Source organism: Meleagris gallopavo, chromosome 14, assembly GCF_905368555.1.
Source record: "Meleagris gallopavo chromosome 14, MGAL_WU_HG_1.1, whole genome shotgun sequence".
In the NCBI taxonomy this organism is placed as follows: Eukaryota; Metazoa; Chordata; class Aves; order Galliformes; family Phasianidae; genus Meleagris; species Meleagris gallopavo.
Genome location: NC_139417.1, coordinates 15398925 through 15417284, shown reverse-complemented (window position 1 = coordinate 15417284; position 18360 = coordinate 15398925). Strand labels below are relative to the sequence as shown.

The 18360-nt window shown below is 43.2% G+C and overlaps 1 protein-coding gene across 10 annotated transcripts in view; it reads right to left on the bottom strand.

The window, feature by feature from the left end:
• MITF (melanocyte inducing transcription factor) overlaps positions 1–18360 on the bottom strand; it is a 94742-nt gene that overhangs the window by 20504 nt on the left and 55878 nt on the right. For 4 of the 10 annotated variants that reach the window (XM_085236276.1, XM_085236277.1, XM_085236279.1 and 1 more), the window contains exons 1-2: positions 2316–4160; positions 1478–1543 (exon numbers count right to left, since the gene is read on the bottom strand). The exons of 5 other annotated variants lie outside the window; for them this stretch is intronic. In XM_085236276.1, coding sequence (XP_085092402.1) covers positions 1478–1543; positions 2316–4160 — 1911 coding nt within the window. Of the gene's footprint in view, positions 1–1477; positions 1544–2315; positions 4161–18360 lie in introns of those variants that run through there. One more of the 10 variants, XM_085236278.1, reaches the window with a different exon arrangement.

The following is an 18360-nucleotide window of genomic DNA, read 5'->3' as shown; positions in this document are numbered from 1 at the left end:
TTGTTTTTTAGCAGGCTGTGCCCCAGGCCTTCCTCTGTCACCTCTTTTCTCCCCCTTTAATCTCCATCATTCTGCTGGCAGATAACACAACCTATTGCCCTCAGTCCCTGTGCCAAAAAGCACCTGGCCAGGCCTATATTGAGACCCAGGGCATGACATTTGGGCAAAGCTCATCCAGCAGAAGTGTTTCAAGAGAGTTCGGGCCTTGCCAATTTGAACTAGGACAGAACATACATTCTAAGAGCAGACGGTAAAAATCCAAAATTCCCAGCTCTCAACTGGTGAGATACAGCTGCAAGAGACTTCCAGTAATCTGCTGGGATGTCCTACATCTCCCTGGTACCCCACAAGCAGGGAAGGAGCACATCTGAGTTGCTGAATCACATACATAAGAAGATCCTTCATCAAAAACACCACTAAGCCTTTCTGTGAGAGCAAAGCCAAACCACTGAATGCTTCATTTACGTAGAGACAGGCTCGGGCACAGGAACATAGCGGAGATTTAGAGGAGTGTCAACGGTTTACGGGCTGGTTCGGCCCGGTTCCGTGACTAGAAGGGCGGAGGGATCCGCGGATCCGCGCCCCCGGAAAAAAAAAAAAAATAAGGGACCCCGAAATAATTGAAAACAGTGGCAACAATCTGAGGTAAAACAAAGTAATTTACTAAATATGGTATCAACAGAATTTTATAAGGAGAGAGAATGTGAAATTGATGGTGGATCGGCCTTACCACAACGCTGAGATGAGAAGCGCAGGCAGAGAAGCGCAGGCGAGAAGCGCAGGCAGAGAAGCGCAAGCGAAGCAGCGCAGGCAGAGAAGCGCAAGCGAAGCAGCGCAGGCAGAGAAGAGAGCATCAGGTGACCTTGCCGGGAGTTATATCTCCTCGCTGACCGCAAAGCCCCCTGGGGAAACGTAGCTGCTCTTCTCCGCTGGACAGGCACCCGGAACTTGAGCATCAGCAGTCAAACCCCCAGTACATTGCATGATGTTATGATGTGGAATACCGATAATGAAAAATCATGAAACCATGACATTCCACCCCTTATTCCACATCACTACATCATGCTTAATATAGACAAACAAAATATAAACACACGCACTAGGAATTACTGACTGCACTCCCTCAACATCAAGTTCCCTTGCGGTACACATTGAACATCCCCGTTTTCCTGCATCACCCACCAAGTGGACCCAGGTCCCTGGGCAAAAACAGTTCCACGAAGAGGTTTGTCCTTCTCAGAGGCTGGAATAACCCAAACTGCCTTTCCCAACATATTCTTTACATGTACAACAGGGACTTTATCTCCCTCTACGGTATGTAGGGAGCTGGACTGGGTTGGACCACCACGATTGATAGATCCTCTGGTATTGACTAACCAGGTGGCTTCTGCCAAATGCTTCTCCCAGTGCTTAAATGTACCGCCTCCCATTGCTTTCAGCATAGTTTTTAACAACCCATTGTATCGTTCAATCTTACCTGAGGCCGGTGCATGGTAGGGAATATGGTAAATCCACTCAATACCATGACCTTTAGCCCAGGTACCTACAAGAGAATTTTTAAAATGAGTCCCATTATCTGACTCAATTCTTTCTGGGGTACCATGTCGCCACAGGACTTGTGTCTCAAGACCTAGTATGGTATTTCGGGCGGTAGCGTGGGGTACTGCATAGGTTTCAAGCCACCCAGTTGTTGCCTCCACCATGGTGAGCACATAACGCTTACCATTACGAGATCGTGGCAAGGTGATATAATCAACCTGCCATGCCTCCCCATATTTGTACTTTTGCCATCGCCCTTCCTCCCAGAGAGGTTTCATTCTCTTGGCTTGTTTAATTGTGGCACACGTGTCACAGTCGTGAATGATTTGCGCAATAGCATCCATAGTTAAATCCACCCCTCGGTCTCTAGCCCACTTATATGTCGCATCTCTCCCTTGATGGCCTGAGGTCTCATGGGCCCATCGGGCTAGAAATAATTCACCCTTGTTCTGCCAGTCCAGATCTATTTGGGCCACCTCAATTCTGGCAGCTCTGTCTACCTGATGGTTATTTTGCTGCTCTTCAGTAGCCCTATTCTTGGGCACATGGGCATCTACGTGACGCACCTTTATAACCATATTCTTTATTCGGGCAGCAATATCTTTCCACAGGTCAGCAGCCCAAATAGGTTTACCCTTTCTTTGCCAGTTGTTTTGCTCCCACTGCTGTAACCACCCCCATAGAGCATTTGCCACCATCCACGAGTCAGTGTAAACATAAAGCATTGGCCACCTCTCCCGTTCAGCAACATCCAAGGCCAGTTGGACAGCCTTTACCTCTGCAAATTGGCTCGATTCTCCTTTTCCTTCAGTGGCCTCTGCAACTTGTCGTGTGGGGCTCCACACAGCGGCTTTCCATCTACGGTGTTTCCCCACAATACAACACGATCCATCTGTGAATAGGGCATATGTCTTCTCATTTTCGGGTAGTTCATTATATGGTGGGGCCTCTTTAGCACGTGATATCTCTTCTGCTGGTGGTGTTCCAAACTTTTTGCCTTCAGGCCAGTCCATGATCACCTCTAGGATTCCTGGACGGTTGAGATTCCCCATCCGCGCTCGCTGCGTAATCAGCGCAATCCACTTACTCCAAGTGGCATCAGTAGCATGATGGGTGGAGGGACCCTTTCCCTTGAACATCCAGTTCAGCACTGGCAGTCGAGGTGCCAGAAGGAGCTGTGTTTCTGTACCGATTACTTCGGAAGCAGCCCGAACCCCCTCATACGCGGCTAAGATCTCCTTCTCAGTTGGAGTGTAGCACTCTTCAGACCCTCTGTACGCCCGACTCCAGAATCCCAGGGGTCGGCCTCGGGTCTCTCCTGAGGCTCTTTGCCACAAACTCCAAGTGGGACCTTTCTCTCCAGCAGCAGTGTAGAGGATGTTCTTCGCATCCTGTTCCATCCGTACTGGCCCCAGGGCCACGGCACGGGCTATCTCTTGTTTAATCTGCTCAAAAGCCTGCTGCTGCTCAGGACCCCACATAAAATCATTCTTCTTCCGTGTCACCTGATAAAGGGGGCTTACAATGAGGCTGTAGTTTGGAACATGCATTCTCCAAAAACCCACTACACCCAGGAACGATTGTGTCTCTTTCTTATTAGTGGGTGGAGACATGGCACTGATTTTGTTGATCACATCTGTTGGGATGTGACGACGGCCATCTTGCCACTTTATACCTAGGAACTGAATTTCCTGGGCAGGCCCTTTCACTTTGCTTCGCTTAATAGCGAAACCAGCACGCAGAAGGATCTGGATTATTTGCTCTCCTTTCTCAAAAACTTCCTTTGCTGTGTTGCCCCACACGATGATGTCATCAATATACTGTAAGTGCTCAGGAGCACCTCCCTGTTCCAGTGCAGCTTGGATCAACCCATGGCAAATGGTTGGGCTATGTTTCCACCCCTGGGGCAAACGATTCCAGGTATACTGAATGCCCCTCCAGGTGAAAGCAAACTGTGGCCTAGATTCTTTGGTCAAAGGAATGGAGAAAAAGGCGTTAGCAATATCAATGGTGGCGTACCATTTGGCTGCCTTTGACTCCAATTCATATTGGAGTTCTAACATATCTGGCACAGCAGCACTCAATGGGGGTGTGACTTCATTCAGGCCACGGTAGTCCACCGTCAGCCTCCATTCTCCACTGGCTTTACGCACTGGCCATATGGGGCTGTTAAAAGGTGAGTGAGTCTTGCTAATCACTCCCTGATTCTCTAGTTGGTGAATCAGCTTCTGAATGGGGAGCAAGGAATCCCTGTTGGTGCGGTACTGCCGTCTGTGCACCGTTTTTGTAGCAATCGGTACTTGTTGCTCTTTCACTCGTAGCAACCCCACGGCAGATGGATCTTCTGACAGGCCAGGCAAAATAGACAACTGCTTAACACCTTCTGTGTCTACAGCAGCTATTCCAAAGGCCCATCGATACCCTTTGGGATCCTTAAAATATCCCCTTCTGAGGTAATCAATACCAAGTATGCATGGAGCCCCTGGGCCAGTCACAATAGGGTGTTTTTGCCAGTCTTTACCAGTGAGGCTGATTTCGGCCTCCAACATAGTCAGCTCTTGGGAACCTCCAGTCACCCCATGAATATAAATTGATTTTGTCCCTTGGTGACTCGAGGGCATTAGAGTGCACTGTGCACCAGTATCCACCAGGGCCTTATATTTTCGTGATTCTGATGTGCCAGGCCATCTAATCCACACAGTCCAATAAACTCTATTATCCCTTTCCCCCCCCTGGCTGGGGGCAGGGCCCCTCTATTTGTTACCTTCACTGTCTGCAGCAACTGGAGCAATCACCTTTTTAGAGAAGTTCACCTTGGTGGTTGATTTGTCTTGTAACTCTCTTACCCGTGCTTGAAGTACAGGAGTAGGTTGTTTATGCCACTCCTTCATATCTTCTCCGTGGTCACGTAGGTAATGCCACAAGGCAAAACGTGATGTGGTCTTACTGTTGTCACTTGCTCGAGCAGGAGAACGTCTTCTTTTGATGGCTGAGACATTAGATGCCACCGGCTGGGAGGAAATCAAGTTGATGAGCCCCTCCAATAGGCTGTTTTGGGAATTCTGGTCCCCATTTGATGTATCCGTTACCTCCATGGATTTATCAGCTTCAGGCACAGTTGATAGTTTGTCTATTATATCTTCTTGTTTGTTTTCCATTCTGTCCAGCTTTTCAGCTACCTTTGTAATGGCTGAAACACAAGCTCGCAGAGGGCTTAAATGTAACTCAAAGTCTTGAAGTTTATTAACCAATTCACTTATAAGGGGTCTTCTTTCCCCTCTGCCATACATTGCTGCAAATGTGCTGGCGTACCTTTCTGGTGCGGTCTTTGTGAATGTACGCCACATGTTTGGTGTACACCTGACTCTCTCGGGATCATGCTCTTGGTCTGGCTCGTCAGGAATGAAATCGGGGCTATGTAGCATTTCCACCACAGCATATTCTCTTAAATAACAGATGCCTTCTTCCATATCAGCCCATTTCTTTTTCTCAGGCATCAGATCATCTTTGAAGGGGTATCTTTCTTTTACAGCTAACAACATCCGCTTCCAGAGGGTAAAGGCCTGGTTCTGGCATGTACTAATACCTCTGTCAATGGCTGAGTCCCTGGCAATGCCACCCAGTTGGCGAGCTTCTCTACTATCCAGCCACACACTGTTGGCCCCATTGTCCCAACATCGAAGTAACCAAGTGGCAATAGGCTCATTTGGGTGACGTGAAAAGTCTTTTCTCAGACTTCGAATTTCATTCATTTTCAGAGATCGATCAACAATAGTAACGATATCTTGCTCACCTCTTACTCTTTCGGGACTTCTTGTTGCCCTCATTGGCGCCGGTGACCGTGGTCTTACTGAGGGCCCCTCCCCTGGACTTAGGGGTGCTTCTTGTGGATCTTGGAGCCACTCCTCTGGACCTCTCTCCTCTTCTTTCTTCTCTTCTAACTGAGTCGAGATTCGTTTCATTTTCCGTCCTCTTACAGGGGCAAGTGACATCAATTGTGGTGCTTCTTGTAGTTGATCAGGTTGGTCAGTTCCAATGCTCTCATCCTCCAGTTCAGCTCGGAGCCTGTCTCGTTCGATTATGAGAGTATCTAGCTCAGATTGGAGGGTGTCTTGTTGAGATTGAAGACTGTTGAGTTTGGATTGCAGGGAGTCTCTCTCAATTCGGAGGGCATCTCTCTCAGATTGGAGGCTGTTTCTCTCGACCAGGAGACTCTCTCGCTCATTTTGCACTGTTTCCCTGAGACTCTCCTTTTCAATTTCACAAACTCTCTCCCTCTCCAGGATAGTATTGAATAAGGCCCGGTAAGCATTAGCCAGGCCCCAAATAATTTGGGCCTCCTCAGATCTTCCTGAGCCGCGACATTCCTGTCTCAAATATCTGTTTAAATTTTCAGGGTCTTTCAGGTGTTCTGGAGTAAAGTTCCATGACACCGAAGATTTCCATCTCTCTAAAGTCTCACCCAGGCCTCTCCACATTCCCTGCCACTCAGTATTTACTGGTTTTGGGGCAGACTTCCTCAAAATATAATAAATACTAATAATAAGTGAAATGGTGAGCAGTACATTCACGGAGATTAATAACGTGATCAGGTGAGCATTGAAAATCCGCATAAAGAATTCAAAGGAGAGGCTGGAAACCTGCTTAAAAATCCCCAACCCTGTAAAATTAGCAGCTCCCTCTGGAATGGTATGCCACATAATATGCAGATGCCACATAGTTATTTCCATCCATGTTTTCAATTGGCTATATATACCTATTGCTCCATAGAGCAAAGTGGTGAACTTAATTAAGGCCCAGTATGTTTTTAGCATTAAGAAAGAAGAGACAGTGGCATGCAGCCCCTTAAAAGGCAGTTTCAGTAGAGAAAGCATTTTTTCTCTTTTTTTTTTCTTTTACAGAAACAAGATAGCAAGGCTCAAAGTTTACAAATATCCTAGAGTATTGGCCGTCCGCCTGGACTTTTCAAGGTCACGCTTTCAGACAGTACTGGTGAAACAGATAAACTTTCCCAATGAAGCTGTCTGAGAGCGGAGAGAGAGATTTGTTCAAAAAGCTAAAAAGCAACTGTTGCCCGCATTCTCCACCAAGAATGTCAACGGTTTACGGGCTGGTTCGGCCCGGTTCCGTGACTAGAAGGGCGGAGGGATCCGCGGATCCGCGCCCCCGGAAAAAAAAAAAAAATAAGGGACCCCGAAATAATTGAAAACAGTGGCAACAATCTGAGGTAAAACAAAGTAATTTACTAAATATGGTATCAACAGAATTTTATAAGGAGAGAGAATGTGAAATTGATGGTGGATCGGCCTTACCACAACGCTGAGATGAGAAGCGCAGGCAGAGAAGCGCAGGCGAGAAGCGCAGGCAGAGAAGCGCAAGCGAAGCAGCGCAGGCAGAGAAGCGCAAGCGAAGCAGCGCAGGCAGAGAAGAGAGCATCAGGTGACCTTGCCGGGAGTTATATCTCCTCGCTGACCGCAAAGCCCCCTGGGGAAACGTAGCTGCTCTTCTCCGCTGGACAGGCACCCGGAACTTGAGCATCAGCAGTCAAACCCCCAGTACATTGCATGATGTTATGATGTGGAATACCGATAATGAAAAATCATGAAACCATGACAAGGAGACAGATAACCAAGTGAGAGGAATAATCTTCCCCTCATCCCCACACTTATTTTATTTTAATTAAAAGACCATTTGTTTCAAGTAAATTGCCTTAGGACTTTCAGTTAATAATCACAAATAAAATACCTTTTGAACAATTTTCTCCCTTCAATAGAACTTTTTGTTGCTTAGACAGCTAAATGTCATGGGATTTTTAAAAAAGGTTAAAATTCTGTGTTAACAATTAATGGTACACAAAGAAAAATGATCTAAAACCACATCCAGCAGCATGTTTTGTAAGGCTTCAGCTAGGCGCACTGCACCAGAAAGCCGCTCAACAGCTGGGCCAGCCCTTCAAAGTTACTTTTTAAAGCTGCTTTGATCCATCACATTTGGAGATGACAAAAACTAACAGCAGCAAACACTTTTCAAGCACTATTTCAATGAAACAGAAAGCTGTCCTAACAGGTGCCTCTCATTTCTCATGAGAAAAAGACTGAGAACAACACAAGAATCAGTGCCTCTTGCATTCAGATAACTTCATTTTACTGTCAAAACATGTATACCTGGTTAACTTGATTTTGAGCAGCTGGCAAATTAGTCTTAAACCTACATAACCATTCCTATGGGTTTTCTTGTTGTGCTTAAGTTAACTTCTCCTTACGTTTTCTAATCCAGGTTCAATATTCTGCAAGTAATATCCACCACTGATTGATCTGCTGAAATCTTAAATACCATATACAACTTCAATTATTTCATTAAAATACCAATCATGGGTTTCACTGAAATACCAGGAGGAACACTATCTGGCTCCAAAACTCAAACAACTAGCAAGACAAGCCTCAAAGACATCTTCCCACATACAGCATTCAAATATTAAGCAACAGCTTCACTTCTTTCCCTTTAAGGGCATCGGTGTTCTAAGTAGCTTCACATTAGAAGTTCTCCACTGGCCTTTGGAAACCTTATCACTCCTCCAAGATGAAACAGCTACTTCACTTGAAATATAATCAAAACATAGTTGATAGTATTGCAGTACACATTATTGCCCATAGAGCTGCTGAGAATTCGGAAACAGATAAATCTATTAAATAACTTCTCTGGCTGGTGTTCTACCATTCCACCCACCTTTTTAGAGGATATTTGCTCCCTTTCGTTCAGTCTATAATGCATGTACAGTGACTAGAAGAATGCAGATGGGAAAGCCCAAGAAGAAACGAAACCTGATAAGCTACTTTTATTAACAGGCAAAAAGAGTATTTTATCTTAGGACATAGTCAATGCAAAGAAGTGACATCAATTAATGCTTAATAAAACCCCTCTGAACATAAAGACCCAAGGCAGGTACAAAAAGACTATTTAAGATCCAACAGTATGATTGCAATCTAAGTACATCCAATAGACATCTTTTAACACACAGCTATAAAAATGAAAAGGCACATTGTCCAGAATGAACTGGGAGTTGTTTTGCCCATCACCAAAAATTCCTCTGTGTAATTTGACATTTTCCTCCAAGGGAAAGACATGGAAGCAGATGAAAAGAACAAAGTATTTTGTGAATTAGTATTTAAAAACTGTGCTTTAGATACAGAAGCACATGACAACATTACCTAAAGAAATTAAAGAAAGGTTAACCTATCTGCCTAAGACAACTGGAATTGATGTAATTTGCAGATTAGTGACATGCTAGCTGCCGTTTCACAAGTGTGGTCTTCAGACCTCATCCTTTGAACAGCAACAGTTTTCTGATAGGAAACAAACATTTCTGCTGCTTACTTCTGGATGTATGTGCTATATATTTTTATTTTACATACTTTACTAATAGGGAATCAGAAACTATTTTACACTTCAAGACAGACAAATAATTGACTTCATCAAATGCCAGATACCAATAGGTTTCACATACACCAGGTGCTTTGGAATGTAAATGCTTTATGACTTACAGAAACCAGTATCAGCCACAAGACTGCATCTGAAAAGCAAGCTTGAATTACTGCCAAGGTAAAGAAAAAAATAACATGATTCAAGCACTTCAGATCTACATCCATTTCTGCCCTTCTCCTTCTCACCTGCACTAGAATCTTTGAGATTGCTTGCTGCACACATTAGGGTGTGAAAGACTCCCCCCTACACAAAGGGATAGAAACAAAGCGGTTTCATAAGCTCTCTTGCAAGACCTGTAGGTCATTAGCTTACAAGGAAGCAGAACCATAGGACTAGACATTTGAGTTGCCTGGAAGCCAGTACAGATGGTCTGAAACCACCTCTGTTCCTAGCTTATCTCGGAAAGCCTTTCATAGCCGAAGCAATATCTCCCAGCCATCACACAGCAGAACCAACATAAGATTTATCTGGACCACTAACATAGTTTGCTATTGACTTGAAAGAGTCACTTCAGAGAGGTTAAAATATTTGTCTAACTTTATCTTCCTCCTAAGGTTGCCAAGCACAGTGCCAGCTTTGACCTGCAGTCACATATTTAGAACTGAACAAGACTATCAAGTTACATGGCACTGCAGTTACTGACTCCATCTCCCCTCCAACCCCCAGTAACTCTTGCTAGACCTGCACACCCCAGCACTCCCAGGTTTCTGGTTCACTGCACATCTTTAAACTGCTTAATTCTACTGCACTTCTCAGGGCAGGAGAGAAATACAGAATGGTGACCCTTCTCCTTAGAAGTGTCTTGACAAACCAGAACACAACTTAAAGCAATGAACATTTGTATGTACAAGCAATTCAGAGATCATCCTGGATGGAAGTATAAAACCCACAGATGAGACAGCATGCGTTTAAGGTATACAGAAGGAAGAACATCAATCTCAAATCCCAGAATGCTGTGAGGAGACATGCTGTCCAGGTGAGAAGCAGCACTGCCCTACAGGCCCCGTTCTGCTAAGGTTGATCAGCTGTGAACATGACAAATTTTCACCCAGTAAATCTACTTAGTCTTTGCATGGACTTAACACGTATCATGCAACACTGACAGCTCAGAAAGCAAATGGTATCCTGGGCTCCATCAGAAGAGGGGTGGCCAGCAGGGACAGAAAGGTCCCCCTCTACTCTGTTCTTGTGAAGCCCCATCTGGAGTACTGTGTCCACGTCTGGAGCCCCCAGTACAAGAAAGACAGGGAGCTGTTGGAGAGGGTCCAGAGGAGAACCACAAAGACGATCAGGGGACTGGAGCACCTCCCCTACGAAGACAGGCTGAGGGAGCTGGGTTTGTTCAGCCTGGAGAAAAAAAGCGGCTGTGGGGTGACCTCATTGCAGCCTTCAGAACCTAAAGGGAGCCTACACACACAGGAGGGGAAATCAACTCTTTGAAAGGGTAGATAACAGCAGGACAAGGGGAAATGGTTTTAAGCTGAGGGAGGGAAGATTTAGGTTGGACGTCAGGGGGAAGTTCTTTACTATGAGAGTGGTGAGGAGCTGGAACAGCTGCCCAGAGAGGCTGTGGATGCCCTGTCCCTAGAGGTGTTCAAGGCCAGGTTGGATGGGGCCCTGGGCAGCCTGGTCTAGTATTAAATGGGGAGCTTGGTAGCCCTGCATGTGGCAGAGGGGTTGGAGACTCATGATCCTCGAGGTCCCTTCCAACCCTGCCATTCTGTGATTCTGTGACTTCACACAGGTGAAACTAAAGCTAAAATAGGTAATTTCGCTCAAACAGTATACGATAGAGAAAAAAAAAAACACCACCAAACAAACACTGCTTTCTAAAAACTTCATACCCTCAACACTGGTCTTATGAGTTTGCTACAGGGTTTGAGAAAAGTTGCTCTGTTTAATAGCCTACAAGATGCAGTTTCAAGCCAAGACAACTTTACAGTTTGAGGAATATTATCTTCAGCTCTTTGAGCTTAAATAAGGAGAGTGCTTGATTTATAGGTCTTACAAATCCACAAATCTAGCTTGTAAGAATGAAGCGAAGTTCAGAATACTGCCCACGGGCTACTGAAGTACTTACTTGCAGAATTTCAACATACAGCGAAGGAATGCAAGATGGAGAGAGATGTGAAGATGGCACTAGATCAAAACTCATTTAATAGCCAAAAGCCACAATGAAAATCATACTTGTATCTTCCTCTTTTTGAATAGAAGTTACTTGTAAACTCAGATACAATTCTTGGTTTATTATATTCAAGAGGAAAAACCTGCTCTGGAGACATGCTGCCCATCAGGAAATCTCCACTTGTTGCACACAACTAAAAATGATCTAGGTGAAGCTACACTCATTGCTGACACAATTTCAGGGACTGGCAGCATGCTCTCAAGGTCACTTACAAAGCAGACATCGAGAGCACATCACTAATCACGAACAACATTTGAAAATACTGAAGGTAAACTGCACTGTACATGCAGTGTCTGGCCTATACCGTTAACTGAAAAACCTTCCTTCTGAAACTTGCTTAATTCTGAAAGGACCACTTCTTTTAACAAATTGCTTAGCACCACACTGCTGCACAGCACAAAGAACACTTGTTTTAGAAGGCACTTGTTTGGAGGCTATCTGCTTTATGACAGTGCCATGAGAAAAACTTAGCAAGAGAATGAAGATTTTGTTAATTCAAAATGGTTTTGTGTGATAAACTGCCCTGAGATTCTACATGTCACAGTTAATAAAGAATTAGAAAGACTCTACTGGGCTCTGTAAAACTTTGCCTACAGCCTACAATGTCTCATGGCAGCCCCAGTATGGAAGACTTGAATAAGCCAAAGAATAAAGCAGTCTAAATGCATCCATTTTATTCACACTATTAATACAATCCCTGGAAATAGTCTAAAATTATTTAAAAAAATATAGCTGACTTCATTTAAGTGAAGGAAACGCAAGCTGGCTTACCACTGAACTGCTTGATTTTTATCCTTCTGTTCAACGAGGTGCAATGTTATTTATGGCTGTATTAAATCTACTGGGTTGTAATAAAACAGTTTCAGTAGCTCAGAGCGCTCAATCATCACGCTCAGTAATGTAAGACAATCCAAGTCACCTTCATGCAAACTCAGCTGGCTGCGACCTGAAGCATTCTGCTAAATACCAGAATTGGCATTTTTCTGCTACTTTGGCAAGACACAAAGGTGTGTGCCAAGAGGCAAGGCACTGCTCCAAAGGAGAAAATTAACCCAATCAGCCAAGTTGATGCCATAGAGCATCAAAACTGAAAACCTGCACTGTCGGCATTACTTTTTCAAGGGAGCAGAGTGCTCATGTCCCTGACACTTCCATTAAGCAATATTACATATTCTATTTCCTGACATCTCACTCACAGAGAAGGTGTGCCTACTGTGATGTCAGCTCTAACAAGAGACTAACGGTAACAAAAATAAGAAATTACATGTTTTGTTATGTTTGGCACTCTAATTTTAAACCACAGTGAAACGTGGGGGTTTTGTTCATTCTTAGCTAAAGGAATACTGCCATAATACTTTCGTATCACAAAGATGTATTTATGGCTAATAGCTATTACATTGCATGACCTCACCTCCATACTCCATGAACTTATTCTTGTAACAGCCAGATGGTAGTTATTTCCTGGCTCCCAGGAAGAAGACAGACTAGCAGAGGCTCATTCAATAAAGGACAGCAACATTTCAGCCCTTTATAGATCTCAAGCCCGGCATATGTAAGAGATACAGCATCATGATCTATTTTATAATGACAAAAACAACATCCAGCCACTCAGCCACTTTTGTAACCTTCCCCACACCTGCCTTTCCATGTCTTGCAGACGTGAGCTGTTGAAAACTCTTCTCCTTGTGTTATTTCACATATGGTAGATAAATAATTCATTACACTGTGGAATGAGAAGCTCTTGTCCACAGAAGTGACCCTTGCTCAGGCTGAAGGAAGGAGAACTTGCAGCACAATCAGCTGAACTGGTGAAATCTTTTGACAAAAATTCAGCTAGCTGTCATTAGCCTTGTTTAGCCAACCGTAACAAGAAACTGCAGTCGGAAGCATTACTTCAACAGATACTGGACAACAACAGTCCCTGTAGGAATACTTAAAGACTGTGAAAATTATGTTATATAAAAAAAGATGTCCAAATCTTCTGCATTTCCAGCACATAGACATGCCCTACAAGAGCAGCAGCCTTTTCAGCCTTGCAAGGGCCTGCGAGCTCTCAATGCCCTATTGCAGAGTACTGCTGGTGCCAGCATTAGGACTCTCTTTACAGGACATGAATCGGAACTTTATAATGTGGCACCACCACAAATTCCACCTTCCCAAGCACTTTACAGAAAACCCTTTTTAATGGTTTCATCTGAACTTCAAGAAAAAAGCTGAAGTCAACATCTCACCAGGAGAGGCACATTCATGAGATACAAAGCTGGGTGTGTGCTATCAGCCCAGATCTCCAAAGGTTAGCTGCAGAGGAGGATTGCCAAGAAATTCAGAAGTGTTGGTTTTGTCAGAAGATCAAAATGTCTCTTGAGACATCCAGGGCCTCCAGGCTTGGTCTCAAAAGAATCCTGTTTTAAATCACACTTGACCCATGCTAATTTAACCCTCGAAATGCTATTACAGGAACAGAACTATGTTCTCAAAGGGAAACAGACGGTATCTCCTGGTCAAGCCACATTTATGTGAAAAATATACACCTCACTTTTTGCCACTGGAAAATACAGATAACACTGCATGTACCTCATGAAATATCTTTCACTACTGATGGATAGTAAGTTTTGGCTACCCAAGAGACAGGAAGGAAACACAGCCCAACAAAAGGCAAGCAGGCTCTGGACAGTTAGATGAATGTAATTAGAGATTAGATGCGGACTAACTAGATGCTAACTCTCTCCTCCCATTTTCCTTACCTTATTTTATATTTGAAGTATAAACCCATTTCAGTATATCACTATAAGATAGAATAGTTTTCAGAGGAGATCTTAATGCTTTAAAAATGCAAATAAGCTCACACTGAACTGTGTTTCTTTTACATGAAAGTTTGAACATGGGAAAACTAAACGGCACTAGGAACCAGAGTAGATGCCAGCATATCCATAACAGCCAACAGTGGGGTTGGACACCAGCAAATCTACTCACAGCTGATACCCAGGACCCCATAGCTTGATGTACATTTGCAACACAGTGCAATACACAGAGCTGTGCAGGGAAATAGCTCAGGATGCCACGTGCATTGCAAAGATGTTCACATCAGGCTGGCTCCAGACTGGTCTCCTAGTCATGGCTGGAGAGAAGGAGGGCTCCTTGCTTAGTGTCCTCTGACACAAACATAACTAGTACTCATCAAAAAAAATAAACTTCTAGTAAGCAGGGACAATAGGAAATTTACTGACAAAGCAGGTTGCTGTTCATGCTAAGGACTGCCAGTTCTGCTTCTGCCTTACTCCAGCTTATAGACAGCTGGAAGCAATAGTTAGCTGAGACATGTTGTCTAGAATTACAGCCACTAGAGAGGGAAGTGCAATGCTAGACTAGCTGTGGTTCTCAAACAGTTATCTGCCCCTAGTCCCTGGTACACACTGCATCCAAAGCAGAGAATCTAGATGCTCTGCTTGCATCACACTAAGCGACCAGGATGGGTTCAGTCATGGCAGCCTGCTAAACTTGTCCTACCAGCTTCGGTCAACGCAGATAAGAGGAATTAATAGCAATTCCTGGAGAAGGTGGAAGCTCAAAGATAAAGGCTTTCTAAAGGCAAGTGCTGCGAGCAACCTGAGCTCAGGCAGAAGCCTTGTCTGAAAGCATTCCCTTCATTACTTACATCAAACACTCCTGGGAAAAGCAGAAAGCCAATTCTGAGCAGCAATCCCATAGGAAATGGCACTTAGCACAGAACGACCACTTGTTCAGTGAGAAGCACTCCAGAGCAGATGGCACCACTCTTCTACCCTCCAAAAGCCAACGCAGATCAGAAAAGCACAAACTCTTTTGAAAAGCCACAGTAGCGTGATTAAATACTATTTTTCCTTTTACACAACAAACCATACAGGGCTGAACCCTTAAGGAATACATGAACTTTCATGTGAAAGGAGCCCATTAACTGCTGCACAACCAATGGTGCTTGTGGGCCACAATTCATTTCCTTTTAGAAAGCTTACAATTGCTGCACATAACTGCTGACTCATTCAAGGTCATTTTACTCCTTCCCTGAACAAACTGTTTCTTTGAGTCCCAGCCTACCGTGGTATTTCAGAAGACTGTCATTTCAGTGGGAGCATGGAAGCAGAATTTTGTTAGCTTGTGCTACACTTCAAGGATTCAATATTACTTCAAACGTAAGCCAGAAATATGTTTTTCTGAAAGTACTATTTATTATGAAAATAGAACTTAGCAGGCTGGAGAAAAGATATTATTACATTTCACTGGGTCATTTTAAACAAGCCTACAAGAATTTCCAAAGTCCTCTTAAAGTGCATTTTATAGACATGCCAAATTTTTATATGGGTATCAAATGGATTCCAAGAAGCCTAATCTTCATACAACAATCAGTTAAATAGTAAAATAGCACTAGACTGCTCAAACGAAGATTTTTCAGTTAACAAGTTATGATAATAATGATGATTGCTGCATTGTTCTTAAACTTAAGTCTCACTTGTAAGAATTTCTATTCAATGAGAGAAGAATCAACTTTGTGTTAACGATAGCAGAGCACTGCACAGCTTCAATAAAACAGCCCCAGTCTGCACGAGGTTGTAACAGCAGTAAGAGAAGTTCTGCTCCACCAGTTCTGAAAAAGAGGGCTTCCAGTAGTTGCCTGTTTATCTCTTTCTCTGAAAATAATTTCCTAATTATCTGTGAAGTCCACAATGTTTTGGTTGTTTCAACCAGGAATTTCCAGGTGATTTTTAGGAAGAAAGTCTGAAATAAAAGCTTTCATTCGCTCAATGTACAAACTTCCTTCCACATTTACAGCTCATTTCTGATTTGATTAAGAACAGATACGATTCTAGTATCACTGCAAGTGTAGCTTAATATAGTAATTCAGTGGAAGGCCTTTCACCGTAACTAGGAAGAAAAAAAAAGAAGTCACTGTCAGAGAAGGAAGAATACCCTGAAATTTGATGTGAGGATTTTCTAGAGGTTACAGCAAGGAACTTGAGTCTTTTAAAGATGCTCAAGTGCTCAGCAGCTTCTGAGATCCAAAGCCCCATCCAGCTACAGCCACACAGCTCCTTCCCAAGCCGCTGCGGCTCAGCAGTCTGTCACACTCCTGTGCCCTATGATGCTTTTTGGTGAGCAGATATGCCTATGTTATTGTTCAAAAGGAGAGGACAGATGGATAGATACAAGACTTACATTGACCCAAGACAGAAAAATCGCTCTTTGAAACTTGGTGGGTTTTTAAACACAGAAGACACATTCCTGCTGATGTCAGTGTGTTCATTTTGAGACGATGCTGATTCCAATCAAGTCAAGAACAAGAATTCTGTTGTCAGAAGCCAGAGCTTTCAGTAAACGAGGTGCCTGAAGACGCCTCATGGCTTTTGGGTTGTGTAAGCTACATTAATTGTTGAATACAGAGATATTTACTAAATTTTTTCCAGAAAGTTACTATAAATTCTTTTAAATGATTTTCTCTTCACCTTGCAAAAAGGACGGTGTGCGTAGAAAGAATGAAAAGCAAACAGCAATGCACAAGTACAGGCTATCATAACATGCTTGCTCTACCTGGCCTCGGTCCTTTAGCCCTAAATGCAACTAGAAATGAAAAGCACGCATCCAGCACTGAGGAAAAAGTAGAAGGAAGAAATCTGACACCACCAAGAGCTGGAAGTTACCAGGTAGGTGGGAAAAAAAGGTGTCAGCAGTGTCAGAAACAAAGCAATGAAAACGATTACATGCACTGGAAGTCAGATCAGAGCCAAGTGCAACATACTACCATTAAGTATACGCAGTTCAACACAGTATAAGCCCCAAACTAGCTAAAAAGGAACTTAACACTAACATTGTCTGTAAAAAAAAAAAAAAACAACAAAAAAAACAAAAACCCACAGGATTTGTAGCGCAAAGCAGGAAAGAGAAGAATAATTCAATGCAATACAGCTGTGTCACACAGCTGGTATGAACAGGAAACATTCAGTGGAAAATGCACTCCTGTTTTATCATTTTTGCTTTTTTCCCTCCTAAGCATTCAAGTTGTACTTGCTGAACAGGTTTTCTGCTTCAATGGGATGCCACCAGCAGACGTTCAGACTTTCCACATTCAATCAGTTAACAGCTTAAAGACACCACTGAGATATTAGTTGGTGGAAACAAAACACAGTGATACAAACATCATGATTAGAATAATGTGTGAAAGCCAGTTGCTGTCACTTCACTATTAGCCTTCATCAGAGAAGGGAACAGTCTAGAAAGGCAACTTTCACAAGCATCTGAAAGCTTTCCCAATAGACACTCTTGGAAACTGCAATGCCATCTGCTGAGAGATTATGAAAGTGCAATGCAATGAATGACTCCTGAAGTGTTCTGCAGCACTTAGAGCTTTTTGTATGCTAGTTTAATTGCTGTAATACCAGTGCTGAAACACATGCTGCTTGGGGTCAAGTTCAAAAGAAAAAATTGCTTAAATTGGAAAAATTATCCTAGAGTTTTCAAAGAACTGAAACAGCACAGCCTGCTGATAATTAAACAAGGCAAAGACACTAAATAACAGAGGCCCACAATACAAATATTGTTCCAAAATGCTGAAAGGATAAGGGTATGATATGGGACACCCAAATTATTAATTTGGCTTATACATTCTAAACATCGGTATTACATAAAAAATAAAATCTAAGATACTCTATTTTGAGCTCTATATCATTACAAACTTGAAAAATTGGATATAGGTCTAGGCTGATTATACAACAGATATATATTAACAAGTCTCAAAAAAATTGGTTAGTGGAACTGGCACCCAATGGAAGCTCAGCTGCAGGGCTGAGCTGTTATCCCAACAAGCCAATTCTCCCCATGTGTTCAAAAGCAACAAGATAATCTTGTAGTTGGCAATGAAAGAATTGCTGAGAATCAAGGAACGGTACGGTAATGATTCTACAAAGGCCACCATATTATTTAATTTAACAATCTGCCAAGTATGTAAAATCGGGCATTTTGTTTTGCTGGGTCACAACAAAAAGTTGTGGAAGCTCCCGAAGAACGAGCACCAGCCCATGGCATGCATGGAAGATGAGCAAGGAAGGTGTTGTTTCATAGTTGCACTAAAGCGCTATATCCAATTCTGCCCCCAAAGGTAGTATGATAAAAGGTTTAAAGGTCTT